Here is a 26,581-nt window from a genome sequence, read left to right as displayed (position 1 = left end):
ACTCATAAATGACAAGAAAGTTCAAATACAATTTACTGCATTGGCTTAACCAGTATTTGAAAAGTAAATCGACAAAGCACAGGTCAGCACAAACTGACTTGGACATCTGGGTAATCCCCCAACTGGCATATCCAAAACTGGGAGTTGAAGAGACAAGGGATTAGGACAAAAGTTCCCCAACTCCACCATAACAATACAGCTCAGGAGCATGGTGATAAGACAAAACAATCCATGATTTGCAAGGAGCAGATGCATGTCCAGGAAGGCATAAATAGCACTTACTACCTTTTCACTCGAAACATCTTCAGTATTAAAGAAGGCAGCAGCAATGAGCAAATGCACTGCTCTCCTCTTCAAATCCTGCCACATGGAAAGGCCCAACAGTAGCCCACTTGTTTGCTATTGTACTGAACTAAATTTTGATTAAGACATTGCTGCCTGCAATTCCATCTAAAAATATCATCACAACTTCATCACTGGAGTGAAAACTGTGGCAAGTTCAACACAGAGAAGACTAGCTGCACAGTGATGACATGCAGCGCATCTGATTTTCATGCTGCCAAGTTCGTTTTCTCCACAAAGGAAATTACTTCTTAAAGCTGACTTCTCAAATATACTGTCCATTCAAAATTACTAAATGCAAGCATACAAAACCAGATTAGTTTATAAAGTATTTGAATTTCCCAAATGTGCTTTCTTTCCTTTGTGTAAACTTGTCATTTTTAAACCATTCAAACTGTATCAAGGGAATAGAGTGAGCTACAGAGAGCAAGGTGACACTATGCTAAGGAACAGGAATCTATTGTCCTGCTTTGGAAAGGAAGAAGCAGCACACAGTATCTCATGCAATGCAATGCAATGTTGGCCAGATTCCAGATGCATCCTTGTCAGCAGCTCATTATCTTTTCTGCCAGCTTGTGATGATCAGCACAGCAAGCCCATCCCTGGCTCCCATGATTAGCTAGGCAACGGTATTGTCAGTACAAGGCGAAGTTTGGCCCTCCCAGCAGCTGCCTGGATAGGAAAACAATAATTTCTAACGCCCTACTTCATAAATATTTAGCTTTCTGTGCAGGCGATGAACCATGTGCAGAGACAAATCCAAGTGAAAATTGGCTGCAGTGCAAACTGTATGGAACCAGCAAACAGGGTTTCTGGAGTAGCTCTGCTAGGCAGTAATTCCCTTTGACCAAGAAGAGGTGGCAGCTTCACTGGCACCAGCCTATTTCGGAGCATACCCTTGGAGTACAGCCCATGTATAACTAGTCAGTGGAAGAACACGAGATGGAGTATAGGAATTCAGAGAACATGAGATTTACCATTTACGATTAACAACCACAGACATTTAAGTGACGTATGAAATTATCCTATTTATCATGTTCAGATGAGTGGTGCATCTAGCAGCAGATGCATTTTTACTCCCTATACTGATATAGCCCACTATTTTCCAGAATCCTGCAAGCCTTGCCTGCATGAAAACCAACAACCATGCAGAAACATATTCTGACACCTACTTGAATTGTCAAAGGTGCTGCAGAAGCAGGAGAGCAAGCAGCTTGGTGCAGCTGGTAGCTGTATGCCTGCTTCAGGGAGGATGGCAACTCAACTTTGCGAGATGACTGGTCCTGTTCATTTGATTGTGCAGTCCTGCCTGCTAGGCTAAATACTGGGATTTTTGAAGATGCTGTATTCAAACTCACACCATTTATATGAGTCTTACAAAGCTGGTGGCACCAGAAGCTAATTCAGTAGCTCTTCCAGTCTCAACATCGTGAATATGCATGAGTTTGTCCTGCCCGAGAGTGGGCAACTAAAGCTGGATCCAATCCATGATCTTGTGACCAGTGGATAGGATTTAGATAGAATGCACACACCTAACAGCCATCTTGCCTGGGCAAAAGTGTGATATCTCAGATAAGGAGAGAGTTGTCAGTCAGCCAAGATGTTAGATACCTCAGAGAGAGAAGAGAAAGAGAATAGAGATTAACACAGTAGGAAGAACCCAAACAGAATAGTTTCTTCTGATCCACAGGGTCACTACGGTAAAAATCAAGTGACTTCTAGGAGTCAGCACTTGTAATCTACCTACAGATTGCATGTAGAACATGAGTTGACTCATAAAATGAGTTGAAATAGATGACACACCAACAGAAAGCACTAAGAGGAATTTGTCTTATATTCCATAGGAAAAGGTCTCAAATTAAGAATCAGTCTTCCAATACATTCAACAGGAGTGTCAGATGGAAATTAAGCACCAAGACAATGACAGGGCAGAAAGAGAAGAGTTTAGTATGATAGTGTGGATGTTCGATTATCTTGGGACCCAAGTATAAATATTGAGGTTGAGAGCACTGCCCTTAATGGAATGCAAAGCTACACAGTAAAACCTCTGTTGAGAATAAGGACAAGCGAAGTCCCTCACAGACAGCCTTCTTTCTTCTACTGAAATACCACAGCAGTTTTTTGAAGCAAGTTTTCCCAGAACATTCTTACTCTACTGTCATGCAAACACATTGTGTTTATATAGAGTGTGACATAGGAAGTTGTAACTTGCATCTGAGAGAATCTCCTTAGACTTGAATGTGACTCCAGGGCTACTGATGTTGTAAATAGACACCAGCTACTTTGACATTTAAAAGAGCTATATCCCAAGTTGGAGGGGGCATATTGCAGCTATCATTAAATGCAAAATATTTGAATTAATGCACTACTGAAAACAGATGGACAAAACACTGGCGCAAGGAAGACCCAGAGTTAAGTTTAATCCTACAATACCACTAAGATTTCCAGTAAGATTTTTGTGTATCATAATACAGTGCACTACATAATAGGTGTAGCACTATTAAAAAAAAAAAAAAAGAGGCATGTTTATGAGAAAAAAACCCACGCCACCCAGGCCAATTAGCGTGGAATAAACAAAGCAGAAGTAGACCAAATAAGAATTTCCTGAATTTCTACTGATTTTCTTTTCACTCAATCTTGCCCATATTCCATACTGTCCCTCACTATTTGGCTCCAACAACAACAAGCCGCAGGTACTATCTGGAAGGTAAATAACAGATTCCAGAACACAGAGCTTAAAGTTCTTTAAACAAGAACATTCAACTTGCTATTATCATAAACCAAGCTCTAAAGATGGATAACTTGTTTAAGTCCTCTAAAAACCTAAAGGCCTGTTAATTGCTTAAAGTGATTCCAGGTAGGCTGTACTCTAAATCAGCTTTGAACCCTCAGAATATCTTAAGCTGTTCATGATCTGTCAGCTCTTCCAAGGGCTTAGACAATTTTGGATGTTAGGAGTCTTTGGGTGAGCGCAAATTGCTTAAGTCTTCTAAGGCCTTAAAGTATTGAGAGCCAAAGTCACTCTTAGTCATCTCTGAATTTTCATTAGTGTTTTAGAAGAAACTAACATTGACATTAATTCAAGGCAATTTCAATCTAGGCTTGTTTTGTAGTTCTTATACCAACAAACAAACCCAGGAAAATGTATTTACAATGGGAGAAACCAACTTAAAAATAAATGTTTAAAATTAGTAAGCATAGCAAACTCTTATTTTTAATAGAACATTGGTATGTGCGCACATAAAGTTGCCAAGCTCCAGAACCAAGATTTTAGTTTGGTCTAATCTCACTGAGATCCATAGGGAAAGCCAAGTTTTATATTTTTAATCTTCAGCAGCTTTGAAATCAGCCAACTAAAAAGTATTCTGTGTAGCACACATGGGAAACCTGCTCCAAAGAAAAGGAAAAAAAAGAAAAAAAATAATCAAGAAATCCAAATCCACAATTATTACTTCAATTACTCACAGTTTGTAGACATTAAGACCATTTACAGAACCAGGGAGTTTGAGGACTTAAAAAAGGGAAAGAAAACAAAGAAAAAAAATGGTTGTTTTATTTGCTAGCTGGATTCACTGGAGTCCTGCTGGAAAAAAACAGACATAAGGGACAACAAATAAAACTCCCTAAATAATACAGATCAAAGACTGGAAAATTAAAGAAAATCTTATTGGAAAGCTAAGGAAGTAAATAAGGGAACAAGGAAGGTCTAGTATAGACCTGAGGAGAAAAGAAAGGTTATAAAAAAAACCAGGATGGACTTGTGTTGCAAAAGAGGGAAAAGACATTCTTAAAATAAACATGAGGAAAATGGTATTAGAATGAAAAAAGGTCTATTCATTAGTGAGGCTAAGGACAAAAATTAATGACGATTCAAAGTGGTAGAGATACTGAATTTTCTCCTCTGAAGTCTCCACTTATAAAATATCCAAGGGTACTTATGCAATTAGGGAATAAGAAATGAAGCCAGACATAGCAGCTAGTTGCACTCATTAAGAAAATGTTTTAAAAGTTAACTTTTTTGAGTCATTCATACCTGCTTTTTAATAAGTTACAAAAAAATTAGGAAATGACAAAAGGCCAAAAAAGTCAACTTAGCAGCATTCATCAGAAAGAAAGCCATACTTAAATTGACAATTACTGTCTTCTAAGTGTAACTTTTATCCTTGAAGAGAGTAATATAACAAATAGAAAGAAGATAGATTAAAACAGTGAAAGAGTGATCCACGTGTAGTTGGCAGTTAAGTCAAATAATTGCTTGCATGAAATTTAACTGCTTTTGAAGACAGAATTAAAAAAAAGTAAAGGAAGAAAAGGCAGCAGGTGTGATCTGAATAGATATAAACGAAGCACTTATTTTTACAGCACATGGCTGAACTCTTAGATTGCTACCCAATCTGGGAACTACTAAGGACCTGCAGAAGCCCAGTGACATAGTACACGAACTGGTAAGTTGCAGGTTATGTTTCTTTAACACAGAGCTCGGTACCAAGTTCCCTTTCTCATGGTGGAAAATAAATGTCTTTAAGCAGTCAGTGCTACAGCATATCTTGAAGAATTGGGTGAGGGAAATGAACTTGCTAATAAGTGAAGACTTAAAGCAGCTCTCAAAATTTACCTCTAGGATTCGTAGACATATTAAGTGGAATTTTATGAGGGCAACTTCCATCAGTCATCCTGGATATCAAATTCACATACAGAAACAGAAATAGAAATGGAATAAAAAACAGTATCAGAATGGAAACACTGTTTCAAGCTTTCATATTACCACTCTACTTCTCTTGCACCTGCAATGGTTACCTAGGCTTCTCTGCACAATTTGGAATAATTCACTTAATAACAAAATCCAAATATAAGCTTTCAGGATGCATCTATAGTGCAAAATTGGCCATCTTCCCTCCTTTTCAGTCCTTTTATCAATCAAAATCATCTTTTACCCTCATTTAAGAAATTCAATGTATCTTGTGGTTAACAGGTGGGAAAATTCCAGGACATGCATTCATTTCCTCCGCCACGGTCGAAGGCCACTGTGCAGATGCTGCCATATGCAGGGAGTACTTGGACAGAACTAGTATCTCTAGCCACCTCAGTTAACAGTTGTGAGAACATTCCCTGTGCAGGGTTGCTAACATCCCCCCGTTACACATGAAGGAAGACAGCTCCTCCTTCTGTCTCCTTGTTTACTCCATCCTCCAGAAGCTATTCTTATAGCAGGGCTTATGCTGCTGAGGGCATCATGGCTAGAGGCTGAAGAGCCTGAGGAATGGAGCCAGCCAGCAGAGAGACATGATGCACCAAGCAGCTGGATAGATTACCATCTCCTTACCAATGTTGATAACTAGATGCAGACACATTGTCCCCATCAGTAGATGGGAGGATATGTAATTCTCAGAGAAAAAAATAATAGATTGGCATGGACAGATAAATGCAGTGATCTCTTGCAAAGCATAGAAATTTATCGTAAAGAGAATTTTCCTGGAATAATTTCACATTAGAGGTAGATCTTACCACAAAGAATTAAAATATGCACATCGAATATGCACACTGAATCAGTCTGAGACTCTCCACACCTACTTCCCAATGAGAGAATCTAAGGGATGCTGCCTCTGAATCAGATGCATCTTCAGGGGTATTTGAATTCCACTACCAGAGGCTCTGACTGCTGAAGAAATCCTTCCTCTCTTGTGGATGACTGCATTACAAAGCTAGCCCTAGACAAGGTGCTTTGAGAGCTTGGTTTTGAAACAGTTTTCTCAGAACACTGAGGTTTTTGGATTCGTATTTTCAAAAGCATGTGAGCACTGAGCCCTCCCAGAATATACTCCTGAGAATGGGGGAGGGGACACTCAAGATGAAATGACAAACAACTGATACTTGGACCCCCTGCCTTTCTTCCATGGCAGTTCTCCACAAGTGAAGTCAGCTAAAGGCAATAAGCAGCATGCAGTCTGTTCCTCACCACTTTGGTCTCACCTGTTCTACAAAGCAATTAATGCTTGAGATGTCCCATCAGAGGTTTTTCTGAATGGGAAAACTCTTGTTGGAATGTCACAGGGTAGGAAAGGTAATGAGTACTAAGAATCAAAATCCTTTTTAATTCAGTAGAGGTGTTTCTAGTGGACAAGACAGACACTGTGGATTTGATTCCATGCTGCAAAACCCAAAGATTCAGGAACTGAATCAAACCTTGAACTATGTAGAGTCAAGAAAGATGTACAAGACTTTAGTGAGGATTATGACTGGTTGCAGTTACAAAGACATCAGGTAAGGGAAAAGTAGCCCTGGGGAGGCTAAAAATGCATTAGCAACCATGCAAAAAAGTCAGTGTGCAGCAGGACAACAGAGGACTGGGGGGAATTCACACTGCTCTGTACCACCTCCTGTGACAGACCTCCAGGCGACAGCTGAGTGGCCTCCAGGCCTTCTATTTGTATCCACTACCTCAAGTGGTGTGCCTAAAGGAATTCCTGTTTTCATGTGACATGGCTCTTCCAGGGAACACCAGTGTTATCAATTCAGCATCTTGATTTAGCTCAGTGGTGCCCACCCTTTAAAATATGGCAGCCTCAGAGCCTTTCAATACCACGCATCTGGACTGAACACCCACTCACATCCAAAAAGCACAGACTACCACATGCTAATGTGAAACTGTGCGCAAGCAGACAGCAGACTCGTGATCTAATATGTATGCAAGTCTACCAGTTCGTAATCATCACAAGAGTGAGCTACAGGACCCTCGAAAAAGGAAAAGGCTGTCAGAACTTCATAAAGATTTCAACCTGTTTCCAAGCCACATCTAAACCAAAACTCTCCTATCAGCAGGACTTGCCTGAGAACCACAGACCTGAGTCCTGTTGCTCCAGCTCCAAGAGCAGACTTGTGAAAAGTAAATTGTTTGTCCTGTTGGTCATTTGCAGATGAAGTTGTTTTTAAAAGCCGCAGGAACCCAGTCCCCTGGGTTCTTTCCTCAAAGACACAGATTCAACAGGAAAAGTACACATAGTTTTTACAGGTTACAGAGACCTGCTCTCAAATGGATAGCTTGTTTATTTGCAAGCAAGTGAAACCAGCAGCTAAACGAACAAAAAGAAATGAACAAATGAAAGATGGGCAGACACTGCTGAACACCAGCTCTGCCACCTTTGCTATTTGTTATCCACAGTCAGAATAGTATTTATTCAGTGATGACTGGGATCTTTGGGGTTTTATTTTCAATGCAAGTCTGCATCTAATATTACATGTGAGAAATAACATATTAGTAGTATGCAATGTAAGTTGGTTAGCCTTTGAGTGTTTGGGAAAGGAGGAACATTCCTGATGTTACATTAAAAGTTCCTTCCAACTTGATCACATAAAAAGCAGATTAAAAAAACTGATGTTTTTCAAGAGCACAATTTAGTGAGCTGACTGTCACCCTAAAATCTAAGGAAGTGGGTACACAATGTCCTTTCTTTCCTTTACTCACCAGAACGCAACCCTGGCAGGAGTTGTATCTTTGGCTAATACAAACATTTATTCCATCCTCACAGCTATTGTACTGCTCATGAATTCCAGTCTTTTACAGGCCCATTAGGTGCATTTCCAAGTGTGGACAAACACTGCTGTCACCACCTCACTACCCTATAGCACAACAGCTCTGAGAGCCAACTTGTCAACACAAGTTTAGATGTGGACCTTCGGTTTAAAACACCAAAAACTGCCTCATGGCTCAGCAGTTCGGTCCCACCATCAGTCACAAGTATTCAAGTCATACACTTGTCTCTGCAAGCTGAGCTGCATCTCCAAACAGCTGAGTCTTCTGCATCCACCCAGTCAACATACAGGCTATTGCAGAAATCACCTGGTTGCCACTTTACTTCACAGTTACAACCTAGTCATAGTCAATTTGTGCCTCCTTGTTCTCTAACAAGAAGTGTATATATATATATATTTTTCCAAACTGCTAGCCCCACTATCCCACTATCAAAATAGCCAGGTAATATGTTCACCTGCATGATGGCTGAAATATGTTCATATATACAGGTGACCAGGAATAGTCGGCATGGATTCACCAAAGGGAAATCATGCTTAACCAACCTGATTGCCTTCTACAATGGGACAGCTGGTTGCATAGACAAGGGGAGAGCAGTAGATGTTGTCTAACTGGACTTTAGCATGACTTGTGACACCCTCATAGAGAAACTCAGGAAGCGCAAGCTGGATGAGTGGACGGTGAGGTGGATTGAGAAGTGGCTGAATGGCAAGTCTCAGAGGGTTGTGATCAGTGGCACAGGGTCTCATTGGAAGCCTGTAACTAGTGGAGCCCCCTAGGGGTTGATAGGGGGCCCAATATTGTTTATATTATTTATCAGTGACTTGGATGAAGGAGCAGAGAGCCTCCACAGCCAAGTTCACTGATAACACAAAGCTGTGAGAAGTGGTCAATACCTCAGAGTGCTGTCTGCCATTCAGAAGCACCTCAACAGGTTGGAGAGATGGGCAGAGAAGAACCTTCCAAAATTCAACAAAGGCAAATGCAGGGTCCTACACTTGGGGAGGCTGGGGGCCGACCTGCTGGAAAGCAGCTCTGTGGAGGAGGACATGGGGGTCCTGGTGGACAACAAGCTGTCCATGAACCAGCAGTGTGACCCTGTGCCAAGAAGGCCAATGGTATGCTGGGATGTGTTAGGAAGAGCATTGACAGTAGGTCAAGGGATGTGATCTGCCCCCCTACTCAGCCCTGGTGAGGCCTCACATGGAATACTGTGTCCAGTTCTGGGTTCCTCAGTATGAGAGACACATGGAGTTCCTGGAGTGACTCCAGTGGAGGACTACAGAGATGATTAGGGGACTGAAGAAAGGGTGTCAAGGAGATGGAGCCAGCCTCTCCTTGTTGGTGCTGAGCAACAGGACTAGAAGCAATGGGCAGACACTGGAACACAAGAAGTTCCACTTAAACATGAGGAAGAACTTCTTTACTGTGCAGGTGACTGAGCACTGGAACAGGTTGCTCAGAGAGATTGTAGAGTCTTCTTCCCTAGAGATTTTAAAAAGCCATCTGGTCACAATCCTGAGTTATATGCTCTAGGGGACCCTGCTTGAGCAGGGAGATTGGACTAGATGGTTTCCAATGGTAAGCTCATCCATTCTGTGATATACATTTAAATAGTTCTCTTTTCTTGGATATATTTGGAAGGTTATATAACCCCGTCCTTATCTCTCCTTTTTAGCCCTGCTAAAGACCCCAAGCTACAGGTTTTCTTAGATAAAAATGCTCCCCTGACCCCACTATCTGCTGCTCTTAATTCCTGTGCCGGTTCACAGGTGAATTTTAAACTGTTCCAGTTTATGTATCTAGTTTCTTCTACAGCACTACTGATATTTTGCTATCTCTGCTGTTAAGTGTCTTGTGTCTCATCTTAGAACTAAATTTTTTCTTTTTACAGCCTCATGTATTGATGGCTTAATCACCTACAATCAACTAAAACCTTGGGTCTTTCTCCTCCTCCATCATTTTAACTGCTGAGCTCAGTTTCATTAGTCACTAAGTGTACTTTGTACCATTAAGTTCTCATTTCTATAACTCCAGTCACTTTCACGGCAATTCAATTCTTGTGCAATACTTTGATTTTTCTCTGCAGTGAGAAAGCTACTGTCACATCAGCAAATTTATTTAGTGCACCCTTACAGGCCACTAGAGTAAATAGTATTAATTAACCAGTTCCAGAACAGGTTCTTCAAGGAAGTCCGTCAACGACCTCTTTTGTGGCAGAGTACAGATGTCAACCATGTTGTATTCTTTCCTTTAGCCAGGACTTCATCTATGTACCGAGTTCATATTATGGACTGCCAAGATAACCTTACCTTTCCCACTTCCATCTGCAAGAAAGCATGCCATCAGTGCTACCCCAGCTTAGCAACACAGGCCAAAACATTTAGTTTCAACTAATGTTTCTTTAGAACTCTGGAAGGACTGCTTGCATAGCCTCTCATCATGAGACCATGGAGCCTCAAGTTATGCTTTTTTTTTTGGTCAGCTTGTACTTCTAGTCTACTCATTTAAATCCTGTATTTGAGGAACAGCTGCTATTTCAATCTGTTTATGTGATTCCTGTAGTACTTGGTTTCAAACGCCTCCATTGTATATAGGAATAAAGACCCAGGGAATTATAATCATCTCCGTTGTTTGCTACTGACCACAGTTTTCTTTGCCAAATTAGAACAGTTGGGGGGGGGTTTCAGCAGTACAGTGTTTTCTTGATCCCTGCTGTTTGCTGGGCTATCCTCCATACAGTACTCTATCAATTGCTGAATCCTTTATTTAATATTTCTCTTCCTCTATATTACTTTGTATGGTAACTACATAAATATTTTTCATCTTTTTCCCCTCACTCCTCAAGTTAAAGTCAACAGACACGCCGATCTCACACCAAGTTTATTAAGCCAAGAACTACTGAGATGGCATCCACAGGTCAGGCATTTTCCTTTCTCCGAGGATCTCTCAAGTAGGTTTGAGACAGACACCACAGCTGCAAGCCACTTCTGCTCTGATAGAGTCTCACTCTTGTGTTGTGATGTTAGTGCCTCAATGCAAATTATACAGCTCGGTGAGTATCTACACCTTCATGCTGAGGTTTACAAGTTGCTCTTGCCTTTTGTTGGTCTATAAAACGGTGCAGTCAAGAACAGAACTCATCAGGTGTTCTGCTCCAAAAAGAACCCCCTAGTCCTTGTGACATTTACAATAACCACCAGAAGCATCAATCACTCCAATCCATCAGCAGGAAATCTGTTGAAGCACTTCTGTCAAACCACCAATAAATCTCTCACTTATACAGCCACCTTGTTTCACGTTCACATACAGTAGGTCTATTTTTGTTGGAATTGGGCATAATTATAATAAAGTTGCTGGGACAGAAGTAAGGAGACAGAAGAGTGCCCTAGAAACATGCTGAGCTAAGAAGGTTTCACAGAGATGCTGCAGAAGGACTGGTAGTGCTCCCATAAGATACTGTGAAAGTGTTCCTGTTGGGTATTTAGTGAAGTGCCAAGAGACATGCCACTCAGCTTTGGGGTACCACAAGCACTGGAATGGAAATCTAATGTGGGGTGTGTAAAGCCAGGACAGCCAGACCAAGCTAGATTCCACAGCATTCAATCAAAGAATCCACTCTCAGGAAGACTTCATTTTCCTGGGTTCTTACGACTTCTCTATACTTAGAATATATAATAACTTAGAATAGCTTTCAAGTTCAAGAAGAAGAGAGCCATTATTCCTGAATAATTCTTCTTCTTAGAAAGTATGGCAACTGTTCTTAAAGAAAGCCACTTATCCTGGAAGAGAGTGATTATAGCTTATTCCGTAACAATATCTTGTATAACTTCATGTATAAATAAGGCCTTGATGAAAGATTATGTTCAAGAGAACAAGAGGGCTCTTTGAAAAGCGCTGGCATCTTGTACTACAGAAACCGATTCAATCTGAATTCCAATCACAGATTTCACCAGAAGGCTGTACTGAATTACTCACTATTAACAATTGTATATATTTATTCTGATTTAAGGTAGTGGTTCTACACTGACCATATGACTCTCCTCAAGCACCACATGCCCGATGTCATGCACAACAGATGGGAGTCCACATGCAAGTCGTACAATCATCAGCAGCACTGCAAGTTTCTAGCTGCCAGCTTTTAAGTTACAAGGAACTTCAACATGTGAAGCATAACCCAAAAAAATACCAAGGTAGTTCAGTACCAGGAAATAACTGAAGTAGAGAAATCGGTGAACTGTTCCTGCAGCATAAAAGAAACATAGCTCCAAAAGTACACTTGACAATACAATGGAAAAAAGAGTCTTAACAAAATACAATGCAGAGACTCCCCAAGAAAACTGAAAGCAGTATGTTTCACTGCTCACTCAGTCATCTGTGTCACACCACATCTAAATTAGCTTGTGTTTAATTGCAAGCTTACAAAGGGACAGTTAGACCCTTCACAGATCTTTATAAATAAGAGACTGAAGTCTACATGTCACATCACTGGACTTTTAGAGAGGACACCAAAATAATTGACTGACTTGTTCATAGTCATGACAAAAGTCTTTGCAGATCATAGAATCTCATGCATGAATACTGTAACAAGTATTTGATAACTCCAGGTCAGCAGCTTTCTATCTGTTGGTGAACTTCAAGAGGTTCTTTAAAGCTGAGGAAAGCAAGTATATTAGTTACAGCTCACATTTGCAGCCACTGGAAACTTTCAGAAGACCATAAATCCAGAGAGACTGAAAGACACTGCACTAGGCATATAAGAAATAAAGGATCTTGAAATTCTACAAAGACATGGAAAATAAAATGAGCTAATGAGATGCACTTCAAACAGCCTCTGAAGTTTATAATCAGCAAAACAAACACTTATTGTAAGTGACTCAGGTAAACACTGAACATCCAAAAGAACTATTAGGAATTGGGATTTTTGGGCCCCTCAAGCACCATGTCCCAGGCAGTGAAAAGCCATGTTTCCCCACTGCCCTGAGAATAGAATGACCAAAGCAGTTATACCTCCATGTTATATCTCCACGTAAAGCAAGCACTTACTCTGGTCGGCAAATCACCAGGTCCCCTTTGTTGGTGCCATATGCCAATCCCAGGCCTGGCTCAGGCAGCCAGCGAGCAGAGTTTATGCTGACATGTCTTCTCTGGTCGGCAGGCATTGGGTACAGAACGTTGAAAACTCTCTGAAACAATAACAGGAGATTACTTGACAGGACAATACAAGGCAGGAGAGGCAAGGAGCCTCAAACAAATGTGAAATCAGCCTGCAGCAGCACAGATGGCCATAGAGACATGTCACTATACAGGATGTTGCAAGAAACCACTAATTCAACAGTGAGAGTAAGCAGCTGCTAGAAATGCACATGCACATGTCCTTAAATATTTAATAGACTGACTGGTATACAGCTGTGAAGCAGAAGTAGTTCTGTCCCCAGGAGAACGTGCATGTCACTCAGTGGGCTGTACAGTTCTTTTATTCAAACTAATTAAACAAAGTAATGGGGACAAGTGGTATAGTCACTATGAGAATAACACAAGTACATAAGTAACAAGTGACTCAGTTCAGGTTGGCTTCCAACACCATCCATTCTGCCTGCAGAAAGGTAAAAAGCTGAAGAGTTGCTAAGACTAGGTAGTTAGCATGGCTGCAAGTCAGTGCTTGCCAAATGCTGCATTAAGGCAGGTGAGTGAAAACCCTGTGCACATGAAGCTTGGTTTCTTAAGTGTACTGCTCCTACTCCAAGAAGCTAATGCCTTTTGTACAGCAGTGCTTTCCTATACCCTGCCATCCAGCAAACAGAACTGGGTATATGACAACAGTCCATTTAGCCCAAACCCACATGGAAATCATAAAAACAAAGAATGGGAAATGGAAAAAGCAGTAATGAGTCAGTTTGGTTACCAGGAATAGACAGGGACAAGCTGCTTCAGTGTACTGGGCTATCAGGGCTTCAGAAGGGTAGGACTAAAGACCTACCTTGGCATTTACAAGACCAAATTGTTAACAGAATTTCTGCAGAAATTTAGTTTGTATTTAAATCTGTAATCGCTGCAAGTAACACAAACTTTGAATCTAGATTTTCAGTGGGATAAGTCCAAGCTGAAAGACATGTTTTCATTAGATTTTTCTGATGAGAAAGCATCCAATCATCCCAAAACCTTTCTTCCAGGCTCCCCATTAACAGGGATGATGCTGAACCAGGAAGCAGGGAAAGGAATGAAGGTGTGCTGGAACAACAGTGTAAAAGTTGATAGGAATGCAGATCAACCACTACTGCACTGCTGAGGTGGCCTGAAGTAATAATTAGAATCCATTAGGATGGGACTCATCAGCTAGCATAACAACCTGGGACTGTTTTCCTCTGTAGCTCTAGTGCCCACTGCACATCTTGTCTGTTTGACAATTTGAGATGCCTGAGTCAGACACCATTTAACTATGTGTCCTCCAATACTACCCAGAACCTTCATCCTGACCATTGGAATGCAAACAAAGTAAGTCAGAGCAAAACAATAGAGATACATTATTTACCATCACTGGTAACACATTTAATTGGCTCCTCTGAGGAGGCCACATTAGAGGAGAAAACGTCCTTACAGATTTCTCTATATGACAGAAGCTGGTCACTCTGCCCTGGCTATCACTCAGCAGTTAGTGTATTCAGAGAAGCTCAGTGTTTAGATGGAAGGAAGAGGTCCTTAGAGGTTTATCTAGCTCTTACCCATCTCTGCCATGTCTGTCCCATTAACTCACACACATGCACCTTGCTTGCTGGGGAATCAGGGAGGGAAGAGCAAAGGGAGAAAAAGAAGGGGGGGGGGGAATCAGATGTATGATGGTAGCACCTGTTACCATGGAGATTATGGTGCACTCTGAGATGGGAAGACTGGATTTGGAGGAGGAGGAAAGAGGAGGGGAAAGGGAGTGTCCCCCAGAGCTAGGAGCATAAATCTGTAAAATAAGCATTCTAAATATCTTAAGAACTGCAAGGGCCTTCCATCATATCCTTCTTTGGCAAGTCAGAAACAATTTCTCCTGAGAATGACTTTGCAAGGTACCACAGTTCCAGAAACCACCTTCCTGGGCTACCCACAAGCTCCTCTCCAGGTCAGCTCATACAGCTGTTGTCCCACACGCTCTGTAACCAGCCATGCCAAGGCAGGAGACTTGCTGGCTACAGCTGAACACCCAGGTGCTTTCAGTAAACAGCACCCCATGGAAAGTGCTCCCCCAAGAACATGAGTCTGGTTCTGACAACCTGCAAGTGTTGGCTGAGGGCTGAATCTCAAAGACAAGATGGCTTTAAAATTCTGCATCAGAATAATTGCTTCATCATTCCACTCCATTCCATTCAATTCTAAACAGCTTGTCATGCTGAAGAGCTCCCCTCCCCTGCTGCTTCCCACTCCCACGCTAATGGGACAACTCCATGCAGTGTTAAGGGTGATGACATCCGTGCGTGTAGTAATTAGTACATAAAAGGAGAGAGCAGCTGTACTGGCATAATCACCACTCGCAGCAGTAACCAGGACCCAGCTAATCAATCTGATGCAGTCATACAGACTATCTCTTGCAATTGCATCCATTAGCAAGACCCCCTACTCTATCCACAGAGTGGAAGAAAAAATTAAAGTTCCTTCAACATCGGCAGGTCCCTCTCTTCAAAGAAGGTCAGAACTCTGTCAGAAGCACTGTTCTTCATAGCTAATTCCTTTTGGACCTTTTTTTGGTTGTTTTTTTTTTTTCCATTGCTAAATCTTATAAAGAGCTACTGAGATATTTCAACCAAAGTAGCCAGCCTGAAAAGATACCACAGAGTGACCACACCTCTTTGCCAGTGAACTGTTTGTACTTTGTAACTCTGAACTTCTAGGAATAATAGTCAGGTTGCTCGAGGAATCCTACACTAGCACAATTCTCCAGCTTCTAGGTCAAGAGATTGCTGCCAACCCTCACACACTCTTAAAATTAACAAGACAAATGAATAAAGTTGATAATTCAACAGTTTCTTTTCATTAGGGCTGGCCCACAGATTAGTTGCAGGCCATGTGTAACAGTCATGTCAATGGCTGAGGGTTCAGGAATCAGTTCAGAAACACTGATGTAAAAGTCCACTAATCTTTAAGGTGTTCACCACACTCATAGCTTCAAGAGAGCTTATTTTTAATAGTATGGCAGTTTCATTTAGGGGGGATTTCATATTGCATCCACTTTGCCAGCCCATAATCACTATCAGCAGTCACAGCAAGCTTCCATGCTCTTCACCATAACCAATGTCAAACTCGTTCTTGGCATCTCTGCACTACTAATTCAATAATACGTAGCCACACCTTCAGATGTGGTGATGCAGCATTTTACAAAGTTGGCAGCTGTCTTTATTTGCAGGTGCTGTTCTGAAATAGAGTTTTGAAGGATATGTTTCTCTAACTACAAACACTGTGAAGTCTGAGGAGTGGGAGCTTCAGAACATCCCTGTGGAAGCTTAAGCCCAAACAGGCAATGTATGTATAGCAAGCTGTTCTCTTCTTGGCAACAGCGTAAACATATAAATGTCATTTCAGTACACACAACAGGTCCTACTCCTTCCCTTTAGGGCCACATGACCCAGCCCAAGTTACACAGAACATCTGCTTGACCTGTGCTTGCAGAAAATCCTTTCTCTGGTTGATGTCCCCACACTTCACAGGAGATTCCAGCAGTCTTCTGTCATTTCAGGGACTTGTTCTCTCCATGAGTGCAGGGGATGACAGCAAGATAAAAGGTCTTCCTCTAGAAAAACCCAAACTGTCTAGGTAGTTAAGCTTCCATATAAATGAAGACTCATACCAAGGGAAAGCAATGTTCACAAAAGAAATAGTTGCTTGCTTCTATTCTACATCCCTGTGATCATGAAGTGTGGGGAAAGATTTGGTTGAGTAATTTATGTCTCTATTTTCAAAGACTGCACTAGAAGCAACTACTTATCTTTTTAGTGTGCCTTTTTTATCCTCTCTGAACAGAAATGAGCATGTACATCATGCACTGAACTCCCTAAAGCTCATTTCATCACTTTACAGCCACTTCTTCAACGGTGATTTCAGCAGGGGAAAAGACGGCTCAGAGAAAGCAGGGCTGTAAGGCATGAAGAAAAAAACCAGGCCCTCAAATTATTCAGCAAACAAGCTACATGTGGAGTGCAAAGGCCACCTCAGGCCCACTGCTGTTGCTTCTCCTCCAACTTGTCAGTGCTGTCACATCAGTACTGTATCACCTGTCACAGCCACCAACTTAGGTATTTATTTATGGCAGAGTGCCAGGAGAGGCTGCATGACAATCAACAGCCTCAAGGAATCTTTCCCAAAGATCTCTTCCTTGCTGTCAAGCTGCTGTGTACTTACAGGGGAAGAAGGGGCCCAGAGCACAACACAGAAGCACAGAGCTAGACAGTTAATTTATACCTGGAGGGGTAAGAAAACTTTTTGCTAAAAGCCTCTGCTAAGTCCTAGTTATTGACCTATTGCTTCTGTCTTCCCCTCCCACTCTGTCCCAAAGCTGCTGCAATTTAATAACACTCTTCAAATTCCATGTCTCCCCTCCATTTCTAGGAGTGGCAACACTAAAAAGCTGGACAGGGCAATCGCCAGGATCCTGTCAGTCATCAAAGTAGCAGCAGGCTACCCCAAGCCTGTGCTACTGCTGCCAGTTGGCAACAGTGCTGCACCGCTCGCCTGATCCAAGCAGCACCATGCCTGGCCAAAGCGGAGGCATCACGTCATCTGCACAGCTGCCTCTTTGCTCAAGGCCTTCCCACCTCTAAGAGAGCAATGAAAAGCAGGGGAGTGCTGAATACTACTTGGTTGGCAGAGTGGGACCTTACTTATCTCTGACACTCAAGAAAGAAAAAAACATGTTTTGAAGCTGGAGGAGAAAATTCTGGCACAAGCAGGCAGGAAAACTCAGCAGGAACTCTTGTTTTTTATCTTTTTAAATTCAATAGAAACACTTTTGCTCTCAACTAGATGCATCACCTTTCAAGATGCCAATAAATTTCAAGCCATTACCTTTGCTTGGCCCAAGCAGTAAGTTGGCTGTTAGATCAGCCTTGATAAAGACTGCTTGGGGAGGGGGTGCAGCTGTTGTCTCGTTTACATGGTGAGATCTTGTCATCCATGAAGCTCCATCCTGACAGCAGGTAAAGGGAGAGGAAAGGCTGGAGCAGATAAGGTGGGTTTATAAATCTCCAGCCTAAAATGTAACTATTAATTTCAAGTGAATCGACACTGTCACCAGAGGCTGATAGACCATGAAAACACACAGGAAAAGAAATATCTAATGTGTTAAACCCAATAGAAACCTCTTACTGTGCGGACTGGTAAAATACACACTTTCATAGCTACTCTGACCTGAGTAGCAGAAAAATATCTTCAGAAAGGAGCATTGATCACTGCTGGATGGATATAGCTGTACTGGCAGCCAACATTTGTACTTCACGCCTACACAGATGCAAAGTTTATGTTGGTAAACAAAGTGTTCTTCACATGGATACCGGTTATACCACGACAGTAATGGCAGAGGCTGGACAGCTTTGCCAACATAACTGCAGCTATCCCTGAGACTCTGGCCAGCACAGGTACCTCATGCTTTAGCAAACTAAGCTACGTGAAATATGTCACAGATGCAGTCCTAAAAGCATGGCCAATCCACAACACTGTATTAATTTCACTGAAAGTACACCTCTAAAGCAAGGCCTAGGCACAGTTTGAAACTACTCAAAGAGCATGATAACAGAAAACTATGAACTGCACTTGTATTTGCCAAAGCAGCAGATAACGTGCAGTGACAGCATGAAGGCATAAGCAAAGCAAGTTTGACTTCATTGTTTTTGATTGCAAGCACCTTATCAAACTGAACAGAATTAAAATCAATTAACTATCTTTTTTTTTTTTTGCCTCCTCCCAGTGTGTTGCCACTGAAACATCTTATCTGGTGCACTTTTTTTCAACATCAGTGTGTTAACTAGTTCACCTCTGACACCAAGGTATCAGATAAGTTTCTATAAAGCATCCACCACTCCACTGAATACATGACGTGTCTTCTACTTGGCTGCCAGGAAGCCACCTGCATCACTGACTTCTGTTATGCCTCCAACTAACTTAAACAAGTCTGTGCCTTTTTAAGGCCCAGAAGTATAATAAAAAACAAATATTCTAAGCTGATCTCCTTAATAAATAATGGTACACTTTTTTCCTTAGATTACATTCTTTATTTTGCCTTCTATTAACAAATTCCACAAAATCTGATGAAATTCAGGCTTAAGACTTGCACTGCCACAAACAGCCTCTGCAGCAAATTTCAAGTCTAGCTTGTCTAAAGTAGAGGGTCTTGAATGCAAAGCAAAACAAAAACTCCTTGGGATAACACTGATGGCTCAATACATTTATTCATAAGACAACATATAACATAATTTTGAAACATAGCAAGTCTCTCCTTTGTTTGCAAGGAGTCTCCTTCTGTACCTATATGCAGATACAAAGAAAAAGGCATGCATTTCCCATGATCAGACAGGAGAAAAGATCTTCTTTTTTTGCTACCATCTCCCCTTATTAGGCGGGTTGGTCTGTGCTGCTCAACCCCTCCCCCACAGCTGATTTCTGCTAGCAACATACACGTCCTTCCATTACATCTTCTCTGTTAAAGTGGAAGAAGTGAAAAATAATGCACTTATCTTTCTGGATTTGTCAGTCTTATCCTCAAATGGATTTTATCATCCAATGCTCAGCACAAATAAAATTTCTTTCAACTCCATTTATCTTCCCCAGATGCAATAGGATTATACATAAAATTTTTCTTCAGTCTTCACCAATACAACAAACCTCTTTCTGCCTTTCTCTGCACCTGTTGTGAGTGCAGAAAATCCTAGCTTTGCTTTCTGAGCCACAGTGGATTAAATGGGAATTAACTCTTAATTTTCAGCAACAACTGAAACCTTAACTGTGGATAGTTGATACAATTTCTAAAACAGGTCAGCACTAGAAATTTCTGTTGGATGGACTGAGAAACTTTTTGCAAAGGTAAAACATTGTTGGTTCTTCCTGATCATACTTGATCACCTAATTTATTGCTGATATTTCAAAGTCAGAGGAGTCTCACTGAAGCACACCTAATCCTTTCTTTACGCAAGCTCTTCGCATTATTAGCTGGTCCTTTATTTCACAAGCCTTCCATGCAACTACTACATTTAAAAATAACTAGTGGGAATCTTTAAAACATTAAAAAGAATGAGGTCTTATAAAGAAATGGATCATCTCAAGTAACAAAGCTCTCATTCAGGAAAATAATACACTTGTAGTGAAGTAGCTCATTATTTTACTGTCCCCCAAAGGCTGCAAAACCAGGGTAATAGCTCCAAAAAACCCTTTAGGGGACTGGTCCAAACCCAGATCTGAACCCTAGGCTGAGTAAGCAAGACATTGCTAAACAAAACAATTATCCTTTCATTTGCACATGTGTGTGGTTGGAACAGAGGAAAGGAGAGAAACAGGAATGTCTTTGGAAGTGTTGGTGTGACAGAAGATAGATGTGTGTGTCTGTGTATATACACACACACACACACACACACACACACATATTCAGTATAGATGCACAAGTGAACTGGACTGTGCAAACAGGACTGCGCCCCCAGCTACTGCTCTCTTGCAAAAATCACCAACAGCTCCGAATGCTGGATCAATCTAATAAAGATATGGTCACTTCTCTGGCAAAAGGAATGACAGACTTCTTCATTTTTGCCCTTAACTCAGATTGCAAACCAAAAGCAGTATCCGTGAATTCCTCACTAAATGTCATGCTGAGACTGTAACAGCAACATCTACAATATGTTAGAAATCTAAAGACAAGAGCAAAGGATTTGAGCACAGCTGCCATTACACTCTGTTCTCCGTCTGCTGAGCCTCAATAGAACGGCATACAAGATCAAATGTCAACAATATGTCGACGACAGAGCTACATGCATCCTCATCTAGGTGAAAAGAGGCTGTCATCCAGATGTCTACATGTCTGTAAGGAATAAATACTGGAAGAAAGAGTTGGCTTAAATTTAATTCAAGGAAGATGGTAGGAAGAAGTACTGAAAAAAGTCTTCATGAAATTGCAAACCTCTTCTCAGCCCATGGACAGCTTAATGCAAATTGGTAATAATTCACTTTGGCTCCCTTCCCCCTAACTTCCTTCGGCAAGATGACTGCACATAAATAATCTCAGATGTGGAACTATCTTGGCCATTATTTCTTATATCTAGTTAGAACTACGTACCCAACTGCACCAAAGTTAACAGTAGCTACTATGGGGCAAATGGGCTCAAGGCCTTACCTGAACTGCAAGAGCTCTGGCCTCCAAATATTGGACCTCATATTAAACAAAGCATCTTGGCTCTCAGTTTCACATCCCACGAAGTAAAAACATCCTGAAGGAATGTCATTTGCCTTTTCCTCACACCAGCTTGCTAAAACTGACACTGTTCCCATGTTTAACAATCTCATGAGATATTAACACAATATTTTATGAAGGAATCCTAATGAGTTTTAAGTTTTTACAGTTTCTTGTAAGTTCTGTCTTAGCAGGCTTTATGCAGACACAGCTGATCGAGTCAAGACAGCAATTTAACTAACTCTTACAACATACTATTCCTGCATCCATGCTCAAATGTGCACACCTGCGAAAATCTTCACGCCAACTGCACCCCTGAGGTGGTGCTGCATTTTCCAGTGATGTTGAATAGAGCTCTTTCTTATAGCACCCTACATAAGCAGTGCTTACCAACATGGGTTTTGGATACGATCTCTTTTCCTAAAGATACCTAACAGAATCTGCTGATACACAGAGCATATACACTATTTGGTCTCAACTAGACAACAATGCTCCTTTTTGTATTAAAAGGAAGGACTTCCCATATCAGTTAGAAAAGGGTTCTGTCCCCATGTCCTCTTCCTGGTATCAACAAGTAAGCACATGCAGCCTGTGACTTTGCTTTGCCTTTTGGCAGTCTAAAAAAACATCGACCTGGTTCAACTTCTGCCAACAGTGAAAAATTTCTTTGGGCAGTAATTGGATATATTATTTATGGTTCTACTCCAAGTCATCAAGGGCTCACCCTATTGACCTGAAGATGTCAAATTTCTCTTAAAAGGAGACTCAAGGGACCACACCAACACACACTTCTTTCAATATACTTACTTTCTTGCAAACTATTCTTGTTTTCAAAAGTATGCTAGTTCGTATGAACTCTTCCACTGGAGGTAACATATTGCAGTAAGCCATCTCCACATATTGTCCTAACCAATTTTCTTTTTGCATTACAAGGGTGCGTCCCAGCAAAGCAAATGTGCAGGGCCATACGCTTTCAAGCTTAAAGCCTCTTTGCTTATGGCTGCAGGAGTACGCATAGTTCACCCAGAGAGTCAATGAGTGACCACTGCAGACCACACTGGACACTTGCATGAAGCTCAGAATGCAACAGCACTCAGTAAAATTGTGCAACTTCTCACATATTTTGTGCATTAAGAGTTAATAAGCTTAAAAAAAGCTTGGCTTTGTGCTAAAACCCTGTGAGTCTTTCTGCTTTGGGCCTTTCTTCCTGTGGTATTTGGAAATCTCCATCTGTTTACAATGGAAATGTACACATACTCTGTTCCATTCAGGCTACTGACCCATCACTTAATCGGGATGTTTCCAAAATAGCGGCAGTCTTGTCAAAAGCTAATTCTGGATCTCCACAGCCTGAATTTTCTTCCACATTCAAAGCACAATGCGGTATTTGAGATTGGGCTTGGTTAAGTCACCTTATCCTCACAAATTGTGTGATTTGCTCTTCAGCTTCATGTCAATCAAATTTTTCTATCGCCTACATCACTTTTTGTATCTTCAACTTAAAAGCTCCCTTCCAAGTTTTATTTTAATTTGGATTACAGTAATCATGCTTTTCTGATATTTCAGAGTTAGCTTCCTCTGGGTAAAATGAAAAACATTAAACATTGCAAGGGCATCAGAATTTGTGAAAGCCAGAAATAAAACTACCTTCTGGCTGCCTTTCTCACTAATATCCACTGCTAACGGATCCAGGGCAATATGATCCTTACACTTCCATGTTTCTAAGGATCTTCAGCTCCAAATGAGATTCTAATTTCATGTTCTTTTAAGTTCCTTAACCTCTGTATATGCTTGAAAACATATGGAATTCAGAAATTACCATAGACCCAAGCAGCTTAAAAACACTCTTTATTTAGAGACAAGTTCCACCCATGCTTTCAAAACAGGCTACAAAACCTATCCTTACTCGGTATTTGGAGTCCTGTCTCCAAGCTTTCCATCTCTGAAACTCATATTGCAAACAATTCTCAATACCACTGCTACCTGTACCACCCCCAAGCTAGAGATCTGCTAAAAGCAATTCCTTCTCAGTACTGTCCAGCTACAGATAAATATCAGAAATGTTAGCTAGGTTTGCAAAAACACAAAACATGAGCAACAAAAAAAATGAAGCTTATGCATACCACTTTTGTTAAAAGCCAACACTATTAGAGAGTTTTTGTTTTTCAGACTGAAGTCTGAAAATCATTCTTTAGCAAAGCAAGGGTTCCACCTGAAATGCAAAGCAGGCCAATCTGAAGGGAGTAAACAGAAGGAGCATGAACCTCTACTCACAGCTACCATATTTGATGACTTCTACTCTACTTCTGAGCACAATTCATAACTGTCAAACCAGGAAAGTCCTGACCTGTAGAATCCTACCCAATGTCTGAAGTATTAGGAGTAAGATGTATACAGACAACGCACACTTGTATAACCAACATGCTTCTTAGTACAATCCAAAAGTGCTGTAGTTCTCAGAGAGAATGTTTCTCTCCAAAAACTACACCAACAGCCAATGAATTTCTAGTACATTTAATGACTTTCATGTAACAAAAGCTGCATCTTCAAAACCTCTATTTCAATAGCAAGATGGAAGAAACTCTCTGAGGAACAGAAATCTGCATTCCACAGACTGCTAGTCAAGGATGTGGAGGAAGAGTTAATTTGAAGCAGAAATAATCATTGTATTTCACTCAGCAGGTTGTCACACTTTTGCAATGACAGAGGTCACACTGCCAGCTCTACTCTCCCAGTTCATTGCTTGCAAATCGGGAAGGAGGGAGGAAGGCAGGCAGGCAGGCAGGCAGGAAGAAAGGCAGGCAGGCAGGAAGAAAGGCAGGCAGGAAGAAAGGTAGGCAGGAAGAAAGGCAGGCAGGCAGGCAGGAAGGGAACAACTGTCAAATAACTTAAAAGAATTTTCACAGAATGTGATGCAGCATTTCTTTTGGGAGTTTTGGAGTAATGTATAATTAAAATATCCACAAAATACTGCTTCAAATACAGCTTTGACTTATTTTTAATTAAGAAGTTGAGTAACAAGTGCTTTGTATTGCAAGCTGTTGGCACAGAGGCAACAAAAATGCTTTCTGATTCTCTCTAATGTGCATTTTAAATTAGAGATTGAAGAATACAGTTTCACCAGGTTCTCTAAACCTTTTTCTACTGCAAAGCTACAAATAGGTTTTTACTCAACTGAATATGAATATGTCAGCCACTGTAAAGACAGTGTGCTAAGAATATGATAAAGTTTCCTACTTAAAAATCTGGTTTCATTTTGCGTATCTTGAAAACTATTACAAACTTATGAAACAGTATTATTGCAAAACTCAAGACAGAAGAAATACCTGTAGTTGATGCACTAATTTTTACAACTAGATGAAGGAGTAATATTTACAAGATTAACAGGACCAAGCACAAAGACAACCACCAACACACCAAAATGTTGAAACAATACTCAACATCATTCGACAGAAAGGCTCTTTAACCAAATGAATTCAAACTGATCTAGCTGTGACCCTGTCACATATGCATAAAGCTCAAAGTCCAAAGCAGTTAGAAATGAGACATTTTTAACATCTTTAAACACGATGTGGGAAAAGGGAAAACAGCAAATTAGTTAGCAAATCCTGCTAGACTGAATAGATTTAAAAACGTGGGAGAAAGTTTTTTTGGAAGCTATAAATACATGTACAAGAAAGATGAAAAAAGCAACCTTTAGAATAAATGCAATCCATCTGGAGGAAAAAAAATTCAGAACTACAGCAGATGAGAAAGACAGGAGTGCAGTGATGTGGAGCAAGTCTGAAAAGCAAGAGTGGGAAAAAATTATATAAAATTTTCAATGCAGCAAAACAGCCAAAAAAACTCCCAATCCTGAAAAAAACCCTGTTGGTTTTTGACTACATAAGTAAAGGCTGTTGTCCAAAAGAAACAGAAAAAAACCACCCTCTGCGGGCTTCTGGTAAAACTATGCTTATCACATTACGTACATTTAAACACATTCCAGAATGACGGGGGGGAGAAAAAAGAAGGGTTTTTTTGGAGAGAATTCAAAAGAGGAAAAAAAATGAAAGCTGGAAGATCAAATTACAAGAGAAAATTAAGGGAATACAAAGCATTACTTCACTAAATGGTGACTAAGAGCAAGGATACAAGCATTTGAAGACAGAGATAAAGAAATATAAATGAAACATTTAAACAGAAGCTTACTGATTTATCTGGCTATACAGAAATGTCTTCAGAAGGAAGGGCTAGAAGCCATAGCAACTGGAGTTTAGAGCAAATGTAAAGGATAGATGAGAGATTTTTGCTAAAAGACTTCTCCATCTTAGCTTACTATGATATGGTAAAAAGACTGTGAGAAGGGATACTCCAGTTTCTGGCAGAAAAAAGAAATGCATTCCACTAGGGTCTTAAAATAACTGAAAGTATAGGGAAAACTATATTTTTAAAAGGATCTAACAGGATGCTGAATCTATATACTTAGTGATCGTTTATCCACACAGCTTTCACCAACTGTACCTTCTAAAAAAAAAGTGGGTTTTTTTTTATGAATACCTGTTAATTTCTGCTTCTTAAAGAGGCTCGTACCAGAATGGTAGCTCAGAAACAGGTTTGAAAAAGTGCTGACTGGTGCACCAAAGAATACCTTAATCATTGATCTTTCCTTGCCTTATAACATGGAGCAGATGATGAAAATAAACAAGAGTTTTATATCAGCCAATAAAGCAGCTCTTGTAATGATGCAGCTGAGGTGACCCTCTCTGAATCATGAGCTGTCTGGAGAGCAACTACAGCATCTGAAGGTGAATCAAGGGATTTCTCCCAGATAGAAGTCTCTACCTAGTGTAAGGTCACTAGACAAATGGCTCACTGAAACCCTTTTACACTGGAAAAGCTCTGCCAAAAGTAATAATAATCAGGGAGGCCTTTAAAAAAAATTGAAAGAAAAAAAAAGAGAGAGAGAAAAAAAAGCTTATTCGTGGAATGAATTCCATTATGATCAAGTTATCCCCCAAAGTGAAAAGGTTTGAAGATCTATTTTTAATCTCCTGCAACAAGTCACCTGAAAACATGGCCTGGAACTTGAATCAAACCCAAATTTCAGCTTTAGAAATTACTTACTTCTGATTTCTCAACTCTCTGTGCATTATCAACAGGACATGGCTTTTACTACTTTAAACTATAACTGAAGAGCTGTTGTGCTTCACTGATGAACAAAGCAACACACACATATTCTCTTAACTCTATCTGACAGCTAGAAAAAAGATGAAGGTTTTCCCTCAAGTACTAAACGAGTCAGAGTGGGTCATGGTTCAGTTGTC

General features: G+C 40.7%; 1 protein-coding gene across 3 annotated transcripts in view; it reads right to left on the bottom strand.

Annotated features, from left to right (window-relative positions):
* AMBRA1 (autophagy and beclin 1 regulator 1) overlaps window positions 1–26,581 on the bottom strand; it is a 129,180-nt gene that overhangs the window by 16,276 nt on the left and 86,323 nt on the right. For all 3 annotated transcript variants that reach the window (XM_064657980.1, XM_064657981.1, XM_064657983.1), the window contains one exon: window positions 12,917–13,056. In XM_064657980.1, the coding sequence (XP_064514050.1) occupies window positions 12,917–13,056 (140 nt within the window). The remainder of the gene's footprint in view (window positions 1–12,916; window positions 13,057–26,581) is intronic.

The sequence above is a fragment of the Pseudopipra pipra genome, chromosome 6 (genome assembly GCF_036250125.1).
Source record: "Pseudopipra pipra isolate bDixPip1 chromosome 6, bDixPip1.hap1, whole genome shotgun sequence".
NCBI classification, from domain to species: domain Eukaryota; kingdom Metazoa; phylum Chordata; class Aves; order Passeriformes; family Pipridae; genus Pseudopipra; species Pseudopipra pipra.
The sequence above is the reverse complement of the archived record's forward strand: the minus strand, read 5'-3'. Positions and strand labels throughout refer to the sequence as shown.